The following is a 16,888-nucleotide window of genomic DNA, read 5'->3' on the forward strand; positions in this document are numbered from 1 at the left end:
TTTTGCGTCTAGAGAATGGTTTTCCCAAGTAAGTACACATTTTAAACGCCTTGACGTTGCTGCATGGCTAAATTGTATAGTTAATATGCTGGTTTTTCGACCAATCGCAAAAAATTACCCACAGTACTGAGATTAACGCAATTGCTGCACATGGCAGTAGTAGTTTGTGATCGGTCAATGCAGGAAATTATTTTTAGCAAAACAGTGAAAGTTTATAAAAATTACACATTAATAATTTGTTATGACAAACATAAAATGATTATTACTGTTGTATAATACTTTTCCTTCACCAAAACGTCAATATACAGATTTTTTTTAATGATGTGCATGAACATGATTCAGTTTAACGAAATCAAATACCAAAACTTTTATTGTAATTAAATACCAAGGGCAAATAATACCCATCATATCCAGACAGTTCTAAGCAGTTTGATCAGCAATTTATGTTGCTGGAGGAGGGCTGTGGCTGTTTGCCAACATGCATGGTTGGGTTGGTTCGTGGCGTTTCATGATATGGGGGCGGAGTTGGAGGCCCTTGGGCACATCACCAGCTTTCCACACCTCCCACTACGTCACTTGTTTGAACCTGTTGCCCATTGACGCGCATTTCAACCCCTTGACCGCTTTGGAACTGTCCATCCAGGATACAATCGCTATTATCATTCCCTGGGGTCCAATATCTAATGGACACCGTATCAGACAGCAAAACAGCATCATCAACTGGATCTGGTTGGTAGAGACGATACGCGCTATTTGGTGGTGCCATCTTCGGGTACTGTGTAAGTTTAAAATACGCCTTCAATTATATTTTACTATGGTGAATTCAAATTTCCAACATAAAACTAGTTTATAGAACGAGCAAAATTTAAAAAAAATCACCTGTTGTCGGTATCATATCTAAAAGAGCTATCACGTGAGGTATTATATAACAACGCTGCCCCATCTACACGAAGGTTGGGAAAGTATGATTAAACATATGAAAACAGTAAACTGTTATTTTAATGTTTTAATGGAAACTGTACAAATTCTCAATTTCAAATATTTTTTTGTGGCTTTGTAGGACAGAGAAAATGAAAAGTGAATTATTTTAACAGGTAGGTAGTGAAAAATACTTGACCGTTTAGGATTAGCATAACCCTGTAGAGTAACTTTTAAGTACCTGCAACATGTGGCTTATGTTTACCTTATGCAAATATGGTTTAAAGCTGCTTTACCACAAATAAATAGTTTTCTTGTAAATTTTTATCTTTAAAAATGTAATTTTTTTATTTTATTATAAAACTTTGTTAGCTCTGTAAATCGAGCTGTTCAAACACATCCGAAAAATTGTGCTAACAAACACGACCCTAATATTTTTCCTGCCCTCAAGGACTCTGCAAAAGTTGATTGATTTGATCCTTTTGTATATTTTCGTACGGCACTAATCTCCGCTACGAAAAGCGTCGATTTATCTCCTATTGGAAATGATGAGCGAATAGTCGTAAATATCAATTTTCCAGCGAATCACATTGAAGCGCCCTTTACAAAAGGAAAACGTATTTCCTGATTTATTTTTAATTGACGACGGATCGTGCACTATATCCCGCTTTTCCCTCTGGTTCTGTTTGTTTCTTTTCTGCCACGTTGCCATGTTTATGAAATCAGTCAAAGGATTAACTAGAGAATTGTCAAAAATATAGTAAGGTGTGACACTTTTGTACTTAAATTAAGGCTGGAACTAGGGCGGGGCATATCGAGTGTCTAACTCTAGAAAGATTTCAAATTTAAATTTTTAATATTGTCACCAAGCTCAAAACCAATCATTGTCTCACAGATTTTCCCTAAATCAAATTCGTTGACAACATTGGCAACCAAAATAAATAGTTTGGCTATGGAAAACAGTGTTGCCACTCTCTAAAGCGTTCCAGCAACCAGAGAACTATAATAATAAAATAATGTTTACGACTTTTGAGCTGTACAAATTATGCTCTATCAGCGTCTGCAGTATATTACAGCAATAACTATTATTTTCACACTATTAAGCAAGAAATCGCTGATAAAGAAAAACGCCACCACATGACAAAACTGCGCAAATTTTGTTTGACAACATTGCTGCTTTCTAGTAGACGCTCAAAAGCACTTTCTGTGACGTCACTTTGCAATTTTCAAACGGTAAGTCATAATGATAAACTGTCAAATGACGTCATAGAGGGTGCTTTCAGTGTCTAGCCGAATGACAGCAATATTAGTTACACTTTAAAATAGTAAAAAAAGTTAATTTTAATGTTGTTTTCTTAATAGTCCAATCTACGATTTGTAAATGTAATGGGTGATCACCAATTTGTCAAGATCCTAGAAAATATAACCATAAAGATGATTCATGTGTTATAATGTACAAAAAACATGAATTGGACAGAAGGTTTCAATGACATTTGATAGAGCTGGATAGAGAGATACATTAGTTTTGCACTAAACTTGCCAATAAAAAACGCCATAAACTCCTTTTATTCATTCTCAATAGTTGAACTGACAGTTGTCAATGGCCGCATTCATTTTGTCGTTCCATGGAGCGAGCAGAGCAAATCTGACAGTTGGTTCAATTATGGTATGTCATTGTGACGTCAAATTCGCTCTGCGTCAAAACAAATGCTGCCACTGATAATCAACTAGTGAAAATCTTCTCTGGAGGCTTTGATAGAAAAGCAGAAACGTGGGAAATATTTTGGCTACAAGACAAGTGATAAACGTCAAGATTGACAGAAACCAATGACAATACATGTGTGTACATGGAAAGGTGACAATTCGTATCCTCACTGACAGGTTTCAGGATAGGTTTATGGTAAATATCGGCAACACGGTGCGCCTCTTATATAAGTAAACCCACTGCCATTCCTTTATTTAGTTTAGTCGAACGGCGCCGCGCACAGGATACGCTGTTGGGTTCGTTTACCTTCTTGATGTCCCCCCGACTATCGCGAGTGTAAATCAACCTACCGGTAAAACAGCTGATTCTCAAATTGTTGTTTCGTTATTCGTCTATCTTCCTGACCTTTGGGCGTCCTAGATACCGCGACCAGTGGTGAAAAGCTCGTTTTTTTCTCACCGCTGTATTTTGTGTTGTTTGTTGTTTTTCATCATCTGGATCAACAATGTGTCGTTTAGGTAATGGGAGGGGTCTAAGTTGAATTCTTCTAAAAAAACGATCAACATGGGAATTTTTCCAAACAGGTGTTAATTCACTTTTCTACGCAAATATTACTCTGCATATAGACATTCTTAATTAGCGTCTGGGTACTATTGTCTTTGGTATATGAAAATGAGTGATGGACCGGAAAAGACCGTAGACGTTGTGGTTGTTTCGCGGAAGTCGGCTTAAATGTTGGGAAAAAAGGACCGAATGATGAATTTACCAATGTCTCCATTAAGAAGGCGGCATTGTCTTGTCGTTTTGGGTTTTATCTTGTTTGTGCCCTTTTGTTTCTTCGTTTTGTTTTCCGTTCCAGGTAAGTCATAGAAAATTCACAACAAAACATTAAAATAGATATCCATGAAGACACGCCTCTAATTCATAAAACGTAACAAAAACATTTTCCATGTTGTCAGGATTTTGATAGATATTTTAGTTATTTCATTCATAGATGACTCTGTTGACTTTGACAGAACAATCTGTGACGTCATTTGACAGCTTATCACGTGACTATTTAGGTGTCGACAATTCTTGACTTATTGAGACATTGGAGCTATCACGTTTCTCCATTAAGTTACCAACGGTTTTAGCTTTTATCTCGCTGACAACTAAAAAACACATAAACACGCATACGAAAGGTATATCGACGAAATAATTGGCGAATACCGCTATTCGCATACTCGCATTTTCAATTATTGTGTACACGACCTACGATTGCATCATTGATTAATGATCGTTAGCCGGTAAACTGTAAATACGTTAGCGTAAATTACTTCTTATTAAACTTTGCAGAACTTACACACATACCAATAACACCTAAAGCCTGTCTCAGGGCTAGTGGCAATGACGTAATAATTTTCGTTCCTTTTCTATTACATGGGAAACTGAGCGAGATTTGGCTTCATTCATTATTTATGAATTTTTGTTGATATCTCAGGAACGCCTTAAGAAAATTTTACTACCACAACAAAGTTTTCAAAATCACCGGAAAGAAACGCTCAAACCGACAACCGCAAAATATGAAAAAGTCATATTTTAGTCATTCAATGATTACAAAAATGCGGTTCAGTTCAACAATTAGCATCATCCTGTAATCAAGTATAATCCACCCAAAACTACTGTTTTGAATCTTTTGTCACGGTTGTTATCTATTTAAGATCAATTTTGGTCACGTGGCATAATTTACTTGTCACGTGAATTGATTAACTACTCCCACCTTGAAAACGAACACACTTGTCTGTACAACGACCACAAGTCTCACGTGTGCGTATTATGTAATTTTTAGAATCAATATTCTCGTTTATTTCTTTTTAGATAAAACAGACAGCAAATAGACAAATGTCACGTGATGTAACCTTTTAAGTGATAACTCTAGTCATGTGTTTTCGTTTCCCGTCATACGTCAGTCCAAGAAATCTGCGAAATGTCAAATTTCACAAATATGGTGGCCTAAACCCCGATTTGTTTGTGTTATTTCCCAAAACGTTTCGTAGTTTTTCTCAGGTTTTCCCGTTATTTTATCCAATTTTTTAGTGTTAATCAATAACTTGATCAGTTTCGCCTGCTTCAAAGTTTTGACATTGATAAGTGACATGAAATTTCGGCTTCAAACCACCAAAATTTAGGGCCAAGGTAGGTTATTTTATATGTTAGGTAACTTTTTTTTTGAACAACACTTTTCTTTTTTCAAATCGAAGCTTGACTGAGTTTCTTTCAGTCTGAAAAATTTGTTGAAACAATATACAGCTGATTGTGGCAGTTAAAACAATCTGTCACTGTCACGTCGTTAAAAATCAATGACACATATAAAATACATAGAGTTGCATTGTAATGCATTGCTACATTAGGATATATCATTCCTTTCTCTTTCTAGTCGTTCTGTAAGTGTGTAAAATGTTCAAAAACTTATTCTAATATAAAGATTTATTCTTAAAACTGAACGCAGCGAGGCGAATAGTTTTCCTCTTTATTCGAGTATCATTAAAAGTTCCCAGCTGGACGCGGATTCGACGCACATTAACAATTCAATATACGTGTAATAATAATTATAATATACCTCACGGCCAATGGAGAAATATTAAAATAATTGCGGCTTTAATCTAGTCTAATATAGGAATTAATCTAAGATATTGCGGAATGTAGTGCAGTAGTTAATAACATTCTTGTACTATGCGTTCCAGTTCCATGCCGATTATATGCTTTATGGTTTCTTGTGCTTTAATTAGTTCGGTATCGCTTTATTGAGTACTTAAGTACTGCCACTTGCCGGTTTTGGTGATAGATTTTCAATTAAAACTTCCTTAAACGGCAAACTTCCGAAACTTGAAACTATCCGCATTTTGCCCTCGGGGGGTCCTAACAGGCGTGTAATTACGCGGCCCCAAAGCGAAATAGTTTCAGGTAGTCGGAAATTCCTCTTTACATTAATTCGTTTTTTTTTCCATTATTTCTTAGAAACAAATTGCTTTATTTCAAATATCAGTACAGTCATCTGTCAATTGTCAATTTGATTTAACAGCTGTCAAAACTTTCTCCATAGAGGTATCAAACTATGACAGCTGAATCCATTTAAAAGCAATTGTACTTTACACTTTCATGAGTAGGTTTTTGGGTGATTTTCTGTCAAAATTGTCTAGTGTACTATAGGAGTGTCAGCTGTCAAAACTGGCTTCACAGTACATAAAACTGTAAAATACACTTGAGTCCGTTTAAACGCCTTTAGGAACAGGTTTTTGGATGGTTTTGTGTCAAAATTTGATTCATAGAGGTATAAAACTTTTGAAACCCACTTAAAAACAGCTGAATTTATTTAAAAGCATTTGTTTGCGATTTATACTTTGACGAATAGGTTCTGGGGTGGTTTTTAGTTAAAACTGTCTATTTGACATGTAGTTTAGTCTGAAATGGGAACTGTCAGCTGCCAAAACCCGCTCCATAGAGATATAAAACTGTAAAGCATACTTAAAATTCTACTAAATCAGTTTAAAGCCTAATTAAAGCGTAGTTTACCCGTCTACGAGTTTTTGAGTGATTTTGTGTCAAGATTAGCTATCTGGCATGATGTTTAGACTGTTATGGAAGTGTCAATTGTCAAAACCCACTCCATAGAGGTATAAAAGAGTAAAACGTACTTAAAACAGCTGAACCCTATAAAGGCTATTTAAATCGCATTTTACACGTCCATGAGTAATTTTTGAGGTCGCTTTAAGTCAAAATTCTCTATTTAGCTTGTAGTTTAGTCTTTCGTGCAACTGTCAGCTGTCAAAATCAGCCCCATTAAAACCCCAAAATATAAGTGAATCCGTTTAAAAGCATTAAATAGTATTTTGTCAAACTTGTCTATATGGTATGTAGTTTAGTTTGTCATAAAATTGTCAGCTGTCAAAATCCACTTCATGGAGGTGCAAAACTGTAATACCCTTAAAATGCAGCAGCAAAACACTCGAATGTGACATTTTACAATTTGCGTGCTACAACAACATTAATTGTACTTTAAACCAAGCTTTTAAGATGAATGTAGTTGTGACTGTGACTGTACAGGTGAGAGATGTCACAGTCTAAACCACACTTATCATTATTGTGAGTTAAAGTATGACAAAACAAATGGCAGATAAAATTACCACTTGGATTTTTAATATTTAGCATTATAAATATTAAACCGTCCAGTGCACGCTCCTTTACCAATCACGTGCTACAGAAAAGGACAACACTCCTGAAAAACGGTTTATTGTGTAAAATGTTAAATTTTAAAAATCGTTGTTTGAACAATTTATTTGAATGTATCATACATTAATTTTTAGTGTTTTTTTTTATTAGAAACAGGTTGAAAATTTAAAAACAAAATTGACAAAACAAATGTCTAAAGGTGTGGGCCATGTTTAAGCAATTTTTGACAGAAAGACAACATTGACTTCCTGGTTGGTTAAAATTGAAGCCTTGCACTAGACCAATCAGATTTAGTGTTTGGTTATGCATATATAAAACATAAAAAAAAAAAGAATTTAATCTGGCAACGCTGTATTTTTTATGTGGGAGAAACGAACACAATGAATTGAATAAATTACTCGTGTTGAAAAAGGGGGTGTGATCGGTTTTTCTGATATCGAAATCTACCCTCAAATTGGTGGTTTTTTTCCATTTTCTGAACCAAAAACTCGAAATCAATTTCCTGGTTTTAATCATATTTCCCATTATACGACTTCTTTTAACACCCAGTAATCAAGGACGAGAGCAAATTGACCAACGCGGAATTAAATATTGATTCAATTAGTTTTAATTGGAAAACGTCCAATTAAATACGAGAAAATTGATACTTTCAATTCGACAGGGAAAAGCGAAATTTTTCTTAGCAAACCGAGTAGTATTAACAATACTCGTTCCGCCATTGTTTGCGTTTAGCGAGTGTAGTGCCAGGAAATTGAACTTGTTCCTACGTTTCGTTACATTTTATGGTTCATCGGAGATGAAAAAACTGATCAATGCTTGATTTCACACTTTCAATACACAATCTTTAGAAACCAAAAAACTATTCAAGATTAGTAATTTTGACCACCCATACGTGTTTCCTTAAACGGGGATGAATAATCACTTAGTACCATTTTAATCAGGACAATAAATTTTTATAATCGTTTTGTTAACGTAAATAATACTTAAAGCACTTAGGATCATTAAAAAGTATCCAGGCACTTTAATTAGAGTTTTATCACTTGAACGCTAAGTGGAGTTTCATAAAATTATGCACATAGGCAACGTTGCTTTATTTGTGACGCAAATGACAAGACTCTGACAGATGGCGAATTAACGATTGAAGTAAAGGGATAAAAAAATCAAGGTTGCCCTGGCGGTATTGTTAAGATTTAAATTGACAGAAAGTGAGCAACATTTTTGGTTTTAACTGGAAGATTGTATTTTAGATTTGTATTGTGTGTACGAAATTTGACAGCTGACAGTTATCTACACTGCAACACATGTTTTTGTTGATCCAATTTATATGAAGAGAGTGAACGACCATTACATGCACAGACCAATAGACGTAACGAGTATGCCTGGTAAAAGTGCTATTTACACGCTTTACTAGTTAATAATTTGCAATTAGTTATGTATACAGAGCGTAATGGGCGCAGGTCCGGCGACTACTTGACCATTGTTCAAATAACCAAGTCCAGTTCAAATGGGCCGTGAAGGACGATCAAAAGCCGCGTTTACATGGCCCGTTGCGTCCCAAAACATTGATTTCGCTGTTAAATGGTTACAAAAAAAAATGGTTGATTAACCGTGTCGTTGGCCTATTTAAGCGGTTTTCAATGTTGATGAACCTGAATCTAGGTTTGTAGGTGAAATTTCAACAGAATTGTCAGCCATTGTTACGTTAACGTGTAAACTGTCAAACTTGTCAGTGCCATCTGCATGACAGAGTCAAATGTCGACTGTTAAGCAGTGCTGCCATACACTTATTACTAAATTAAATGCAACTGTCCTTTTTTCATTCTTAATTATGATACATTATTACAATTTTGAGTTTTCACTTGAAAAACGTCTAAAACAATTTACGGAAGAAGCAAAAAGTACTCCAAGTTCCACTCATTTCACTAACGTATTATTAATGCAATGATTTGCTTGAGAGAGCACAAATAATGTATGTAATTAACCCGATCTTAACGATGAGACGGTACAAATACTATAAGCTAACGTTGTCTCATCTTCACATTCTCAAATTGGTTATGTAGGTGATATTTCTGTTACCTATACAATCGTCTTATTATAGAGGACTAACGGAATGACCGGTAGCATTCTTTTCTTCTTGTTATTCAAACAATATAAGTTTAATTATGATGATAATGGTACCGTAACACTTTTCTAGGCGTCTACCGAGTTCTGATATGCAAAAAAACTGTGTTGTACCACTGTCTGTGACTCCGGTCTTTTTAGTAGGAAAACCTTAAAAGTAGGCACCGTTAGGTTAGAAACAAGCGCAGGAATTCGCACAGGCACCCACAATGTAAATGCGGACGCAACTAGTGAAATCATTGTTAAATTGAGAACGTGTGCCTATACCCGAGAAAATAAATACATACTTGGAATATACTAGTTTTTTGGTAAATAATACCGCTTGACTGCCAAAAAAGTTATTTTACAGGTCAACAGATGACGACAAAGTTATTTGTCAACTCTGTCACTGACCAACGCCTACTATATGAATCATAAGTCAAACTATATTTGTTTGTAAATAAATGCAGCAATAGTCGGTTACGAAATAATGTTTTCTTGAATTAATTAGCATTACAACAGAGCAAAGAAAATCCATTACACTCTAAAAATTCAATTCAATAGTTTTGACATTAGCCACCACCACTAGTTCGGCCATGTTGGATTTTTCTAGTCTAGGAGGCGTGGCACTGACAGCTGTCATTAAGTTTTAATCAATGGCTGCGAATCACGTCAAATTTTGATAATTTAATAATTTTAGACGTATCCTCGGAACAGTACCTGATTCAACGGATCGCCGAACTCCAAGTGAAACTGCAGTACCTGGACTCGATGTACCGGTCACGTCAAGAAGATTTGCGTAGACTGTCCGAGCACATCGACTTGATTTCATTTGCACCGAGCGCTTCGGATAATTCTACGTCATTGCTCGCCGCCACCGAGCTAAGACCGGAAGTGAAGATGCTGATCAAAAACATGTCCGGAATGGCGGCCGCCCAGGGCCTAAATCCCCCCGTTAACCTGAGAATGCCCAGTTCTTATCATTTCTTACCTCATCTACTTGATGATCCCAGTAGTTTAAGGTTAGTGTACAAAAAAACACACATTCAAGTTTGTGTTGACGTCACCAGGACGTAATTAAACAAAACCAAAATTGAACAAACTGTCAAACTACGTCATCCTGACGTCAAATTCGCTCTGCTCCTTTCAAGTGTGTTTGACGTTTTGTTGCAATTTTCCAGTTAAATTAGTCAAAAAGTACCTTAAGCTGTTAAAATGACTGTGACAGTACAGGTAAAAGTCACAGTCTAAACCGCACTTACCGTACGATAAAATAAACAGCGGTAAAAATTACTATACGTCACAGGGATTTTTAATATTTAGCATTGTCAATAGAAAACCGTGCAGAGCACGCTCTTTTACTAATCACGTGCTCCAGAAAAGGACAACGCTCCTGAAAGACGGTTTATTTTGTAAAATGTTAAATTTTAAAAATCATCGATGGATTGTTTTTTTATGCATTAATTTCTGGTATATTTTTTTTACTCATTTTAAAGACAACTGTGGCGTCATCTTAATTTTGTTTGCTCTACGGTAGAGTTTGTTTAACAAGCGCGAAAATTTCAGCACGGTGATGTTAAACAAGCTAAAAGATAATAGAAAAGGCACCGCAGCACGATAAGTGTGTGTGTAGTAGCAATTTTCCGCAATCTTGTTCATTGTCGACAATTTCACAGTAATTCGCGGTTAAACCCAGTGATGCGACACCATATTTGGTTATGGATGGCCGACACTTGTTATTTTCCCAATAAATACGAGGAGTAACCAAGTTTTTTCTCATTCAGATTGGCTTATCTACTGTCAAAAGGGCGCAGCGGGGTGTCAGTGGTACTGGGTGTACCCACCGTCAAACGGGAGAAACAAAGTTACCTGATGGACACGTTGCAAAACTTAATAGATGGTATGACAGTAGAAGAAGCCAACGATTCTCTTATTGTTGTTTTCATTGCTGAGGTACGTATACTTTGTTCGTTTCAAATAAGCAGTACCGCAACGTCTATTGCAGACCGACATTGAGTACGTTCTGCAGGTAGCCAAGGAAATCGAATTCAGGTTGGTACTATATGTTTATTTTACGTTTGATGTTTAGAAATTACTATCTTTCTTTAGCTGTTTATAGACAGTGTTGCCATAACCTTAAACTTCTTATTATGTACGTCACACTTGGCTCTAAAAGTGTTCTACCCATTTGGCTACCATCGAAACATAAGATTTCGAAACGGCATGTTTAAAATTAAGTCAGTTGTCACGTGACCTGTCAAAACATCAAAAAACTTTATGCTTACTCCATCATGTGCAGCAAACTACGAACTACGTGTGACGTAGGTAGAACAGACGAAAATTGGTAACGTCAAACGTTAAAAAAGCTTTCTACATGAATTCGGCTTGTATTCTGGGTTGCCGACATTCTGCTTTGGTGTGTTATTCTTAAATCAAACGCCAAACACATATTGACTTTTATAGTTATGCCCTCTGAAATGAAGTGAATACATTTACTGTTCAAACAACCCATAAGCGAAATCTTCTTTAAAAATAAATTCGTTTCCTATTTACTTTGGATTCGCTGTATGTTGTGTTGCCTAATTAAAGACACCCTTTTGGACTAATCGAGTTTTTCAGAGATTTTTCAACTATTAATGGATTTACTCTAAAACTGTGTAGATTTATAGCTCTGTTGACAGTTGAGATAATTTATCTCCAGTGGTCAGTGGTAGTAAAATAAACTCAAATTAGGTTATTTGATCTTTTTTCCAATTTAACCATTTTATGACAGAATTAATGGGAATTTATTCCAGATTTCCTAGTTATGTTGACTCGGGCCTAATTGAAGTAATTTCACCCTCTCCCAGTTATTATCCGGACTTTGAAAAGTTGCGGTTAACCTTGGGGGATTCTCCCGAAAGGGTGAAATGGCGGTCCAAACAAAACTTGGACTTTGCCTACCTAATGTCCTATTCGCAGCCTAAAGGTCAGTTTTACCGCTATTTCACTCGCTTAAACTGACATCCGTCATGTTTTAGGTACGTTTTATGTACAGCTGGAGGACGACATCCTGGCAAAACCCCAGTACATCACTGAAATGAAAACGTTCGCCATCGAGAAGACGTCGAAGAAAGAAGGATGGTTTGTCCTGGATTTCTGTCAGTTGGGATTTATAGGTGAGTTATTAATCGATAGATGCGAGTCACGAGCCAATAATAGCGTGTACGTTATCAGAAACAATGACCGTGACATTACTGGCTATGGTATACTTGATATGCAATTCATGAATTCCAAGAAAGTTTTTCCAAGTTTACAGTTTAACGAATTCGCGAATTTCATATTCGGTTTTAGTGGCCGGAGGCACAAAGTCGGTTTACTATTCCCTCGGGCTGGTGAATAATATAACAGGACCGAGATGTGTTTCAGGAGAAGGTCCGACTATTTTATTATGAAGAATATATTCAGTGATGTCTGTACAGGGTGGTCCAGTTTTAAATGTCAATAATTCACCAATCCATAGCCAATTAATAAATAAGTTGACATACATTATGTCATTTTCCTGAAAAGTGCTTCCTAAGGAAAATGCAGTCCTTAAGTTTAAAAAATATTATTGTAGCCAGTTTTCATAGTTTCCAGACAAACTAAAAGACTTTAGTTTTGAAAAGATAAAAATTTCAGAAGCTTAAAAATTGTGTTTGTGACCAGTTTTCATGCAAATCGAGAGACTTTAATACTAAAAATTGACTTGTAAACATAAAAACTACTTTTTCAAGAATTTGTTACTACAAATTCATACATTTAAACCTTAAAAATTGACTTGAACCCCAAAATGTGACTGAACTAATGAAAAGTGACATCAGAAGCTTAAAATTCGCGTTTGAAGTAAGTTTTCATAATTTGAAGACAAATTTCAATATTTTAGTCTTGAAAATAGTCTTAGATGCAGGACATTAACATTAGATTCATGAAAATTGTCTTGAAAACGAACTTTTCGTGCTTTTTACTTTGCTTTTCATTTTCTTCGAATTCTGGACTATTTTTAGTGCTTCAAAACTGCTTTCAGCTTGGAAAATCGAGTTTCAAGACTATCTTCACCAAGTTATTGACATAGTAAACTTAAAAAACAATTTTTACATTCTTCATAGACTTAAAATAGCATTCCACGCTTTGTCACTATTAAATCGACTTCTAGACACCTCAGTGCTAAAAATTCGGGTATTTTTTAATAAACTAGACTGTTTTTAGTGTTTTAAGGCTGTTTTCAGTGCCTCAAATCGAGTTTCAAGACTATCTTTACAAAGTTTTTGACTTATCAGGCCTAAAAGCCAGTTTGTCCACTGACCATAATCTTGAAAATGTTATTTCAAGCGTCTTCACTATTAAATTGACTTCTACACTCATAGGTGCAATAAATTGACTGATTTTAGTGCTTTTTAAGACTGAAAAATCGAGTTTAAGACTATTTCCAAAAGTCAAGTTTCTTCAGTAATAAAAGTAAAAAATATTGATACCAAATGCTACAATAATAGTCTTGAGAACTAATTTTTAGAAATAAAATAGTCCGAAAATTTAATTTACTTCTAGACTTGTTGTCCAGTCCAGAAAATTCACTTGTACACCAATTAAAGTCTTGAAAATAGACTTTTGGACTCTCTTTTGTCCTAGTAAGGTCCGTTCTAGCATTAAAAGTCAACTTTTATACTATTTTTAGTAGTAAAAAATGAGTTTCATGCACAATACAATATTTGTCTTGATTTCCGGACTTTTTTTAGTTCTTGAATGCCAGTTTCAGACACTCAACCAGGATGGCAGTCTGAGAAAGCGAATCATAAGACCATTCCTAGTAGTAAAAAAGTTTTTAGACTATTCAGTACAAATTTGGACTTTCACAAGTCTTGGATGTTCAGTTTTAAAATATAAAACGATTTTTTAAATTGAAATTTGGAGGACTGTATCTTCCTTAGGAAACCTTTTTCAGAAAAATGACATAATGCAAGTCAACTTATTTTTTGATTAGCTATCAAAATGGTGAATTATTGCCACTTAAAACTGGACCACCCTGTATAGTTTGTCTTTTGTAACAACAAAGCCAAATCTTCCAGTGTATTTAAGACTTTACAGTTGCTGATTAACTAAACTGGGTTCTGATTGGTCTAACTAAACACTTGACAGCACAATCATAGGGCATCCAGGAATTTGTCGTTGCTCATTTTATTTGTTATCTTTTTCTAGTAGGTGTACTTTGAGAGAGACATTAATTGGGTGATCAAACAGATCAATCTAGACAACATTTTTGAAAGAAGTTTGTCGTTTTCAGGAAAAATGTTTAAAAGCGCTGAACTTCCATGGTTGATCACCTTCTTCCAAATGTTTTACAATGACAAACCAGTCGATTGGCTCCTGGACCATCTGCTCTACACTAAAGTGTGCAACTACGAGAAGAATAACGTGAGTAGTAAAAAAATCAATTCCCCGCCGATTTAATAATATAAAAATTCAATCAATTTTACGCTTTAAACCGCTAATTTAATGACACACTTTTAATCCTCGTTGCTCGCTATAAACATACAAACTGATTAGACCATAAGTTTTATAGAAGCATTAGTTATAGCCTTTTAGGATTACATCGAATCGGATTGACGATTTAATTAACAAACGCAAACATACGACAATGATAATAACAATTTAAACGTGCATCCAAGGTTAGCTTGTACTATTAATAATACAACGACACGGACATGCATGGAGAATGAGTTTTTTTAAATTAAATGCAGCAGGGGAATAAAAATTCCTACTTCGTGTAAATAATATAAACCAGGGTGCAGGACAGAAAATCGTTTTGTGTGTCATCAGGAAATTCTTTAAAAAAAAAAACCGCAAAGGGAAAGTTGTGACTGACATAAAAGAGATGTCCCCTAGTGACCTGTCCACCTCCTTGGGAAAGGAAGGATGGACGGTCTACACTCACCTTTCCCACTGTACAGATACAGAAATCCTGAGTGTGACGCGCATGTTGATAGTTTGTGATTGGTCAGAAAAAGCAGCAAGCTAAAAAGCTGCTCTTTTGACCAATCAGAGTTTGACCACTAAAGCTTTGACGTTTTGTTTGAATACGTAAAATACCAATCTAAAAGTGAATGAGCGAGGCTTTGTATTTTGTTTATCAATCCAGATTGACGCGTTTTGCCAGAGTCAGAGTGCAGGGTTGCCAGATCAGAAATAAAAAAATCCCCAAGGAATTTTTTCATAGATTATAATTTGTTATTCCTGGATATTGATACGTTTTATCAAGTCTTTCTATCCTTTTTCAACTGCTACATTTTTTGTTTTTTTTTTCTAAGATTCTTCTTTGACACCTTCTAACTTGGTTGCTGTGACAGCTAGGAGATTCGTTCAAACGTCAAAATATAGTCCGTAATTTTGCCTTTTTAACAGAATTTTCATTGAAAAATTACAAACAACCGTGATATTGACAGCTCCTAACTTGAGTCCTGTAACAGTGAGGAACGTCAATTCTAACGTCAAAATGCTTTTTAAAACTTCTACTTAGTTTTTAGGAAAACAATACTAGTAACTGAGAAAACCAGCCTGTAATCACAACTTCTTTCGTTAACTGTCATTGCTCTTTCCCTATCTTCTTTAATTGTGTCTCTCTCTGTTTCCTTCAAATTGCCACTTTTCTTCTGTTTATTTAAAGATGACAGATCTCTCTATTTGACACGTGCCACCTTGGTTACTAGAAATTTCGTTTAAACGTCAAATGAAAGCCCGTAGTTTCAGTTTCCTTTTATCTCAACGCAATTTTCTTTAAAAAAACCGAGATATTTGACATTAAACACAATAGTGTAACTGTACTAGAATTATTGTAGATGTTACAATTTGACAACTCTTAATTTGACAGTTTGGAGGATCGCTCAAACGTCAAAATGTTGTTCCTAATTTTGGCTTACTTTCAACTAAACACATTTCATTCAAAAATTACAAATAACCGTGATATTGACCGGGAAATGCGAGCAGTGCAAGTAAACAAGTTTTTTTAAAAAGTCACAATTTGACAGCTCCTAACTTGGTTCCTGTGACAGTTAGGAGATTCGTTCCAACGTCAAAATTCAGCATAAAACTTCTACTTTTTTTTGTCAAGAAGTTTTTAGGAAAACTACACTGGTAATTGAGAAAACCGGTCTAGAACACTGTTGTGTACGCTTAGTTTCTACAGTTTTTGAAGGTAGAGTGCGTCATTCTAAAATTTCCAGTTATTATGGTAAATATTCCCCGGAAAAATACAGGGTGTCCCACGACGAAAGACATCGATTGATATTGGAAAAAGTATAAATAAGAGAGTTTTGAAAATTTGGCAGGATACTGATGTGGGCATGCCCAATCTAACTAAAATATTTTCAAGATGGTTGCACTTCCGTTTATACCGGAAGTCGATCACAACTTTCTTATTTTAAATAGAACACCCTATATATTATTACATATTTGGATTCCTCACAAAATTCTGACCACCTTTTGTGTACAATACCCCCTATGCCTATCTCTAGCAGTTTTAGAAATATTTGATGTTTTTCCAAAAAAGTGACAGTTGCAACGCTCAACATATTTTTGTACACTGTCAAAACCGTATTTCATTTTGCAATGAAACTTTGGGTTCTTGTAAATAAAGGATCGTTTTATTAAACTGAGAGTGCGTAATGACCCATTTGTATACAGGGTCGTCAAAAAAAAATCATAAACTTGCCACTAAAAAAAATGAAAAATTTTTTCGGAAATTCAACCTCTTTTAAGTGTAACGAAATGGGTTGGATTTAGGTATAGACAAGTAAATTGAAACGTATAGTAATTTTTAATGCTCAAAATGATTCCGTCATAAAAAATGTGGGTTTCTATTTAAAAAACTTGAAATTTTTCATTTTTTTTAGTGGCAAGTTTATGATTTTTTTTTGACGACCCTGTATACAAATGGGTCATTAC

General features: G+C 35.2%; 1 protein-coding gene across 6 annotated transcripts in view; it reads left to right on the forward strand.

Moving 5' to 3' along the window:
* Mgat4a (alpha-1,3-mannosyl-glycoprotein 4-beta-N-acetylglucosaminyltransferase a) overlaps window positions 1-16,888 on the forward strand; it is a 27,846-nt gene continuing 10,958 nt past the window's right edge. The window contains exons 1-8 of one of the 6 annotated variants that reach the window (XM_081975964.1): window positions 2,879-3,141; window positions 3,208-3,482; window positions 9,633-9,954; window positions 10,717-10,885; window positions 10,938-10,984; window positions 11,728-11,900; window positions 11,953-12,090; window positions 14,232-14,362. In XM_081975964.1, the coding sequence (XP_081832090.1) occupies window positions 3,356-3,482; window positions 9,633-9,954; window positions 10,717-10,885; window positions 10,938-10,984; window positions 11,728-11,900; window positions 11,953-12,090; window positions 14,232-14,362 (1,107 nt within the window). In that variant the 5' untranslated portion in view covers window positions 2,879-3,141; window positions 3,208-3,355. Of the gene's footprint in view, window positions 29-391; window positions 780-2,878; window positions 3,483-8,454; window positions 8,492-9,632; window positions 9,955-10,716; window positions 10,886-10,937; window positions 10,985-11,727; window positions 11,901-11,952; window positions 12,091-14,231; window positions 14,363-16,888 lie in introns of those variants that run through there. The other 5 variants (XM_081975967.1, XM_081975962.1, XM_081975963.1 and 2 more) reach the window with 5 other exon arrangements.

This window comes from Ips typographus, linkage group LG3 (assembly GCF_016097725.1).
Source record: "Ips typographus isolate SLU linkage group LG3, UJ_Ityp_2.0, whole genome shotgun sequence".
Classification (NCBI taxonomy): Eukaryota; Metazoa; Arthropoda; class Insecta; order Coleoptera; family Curculionidae; genus Ips; species Ips typographus.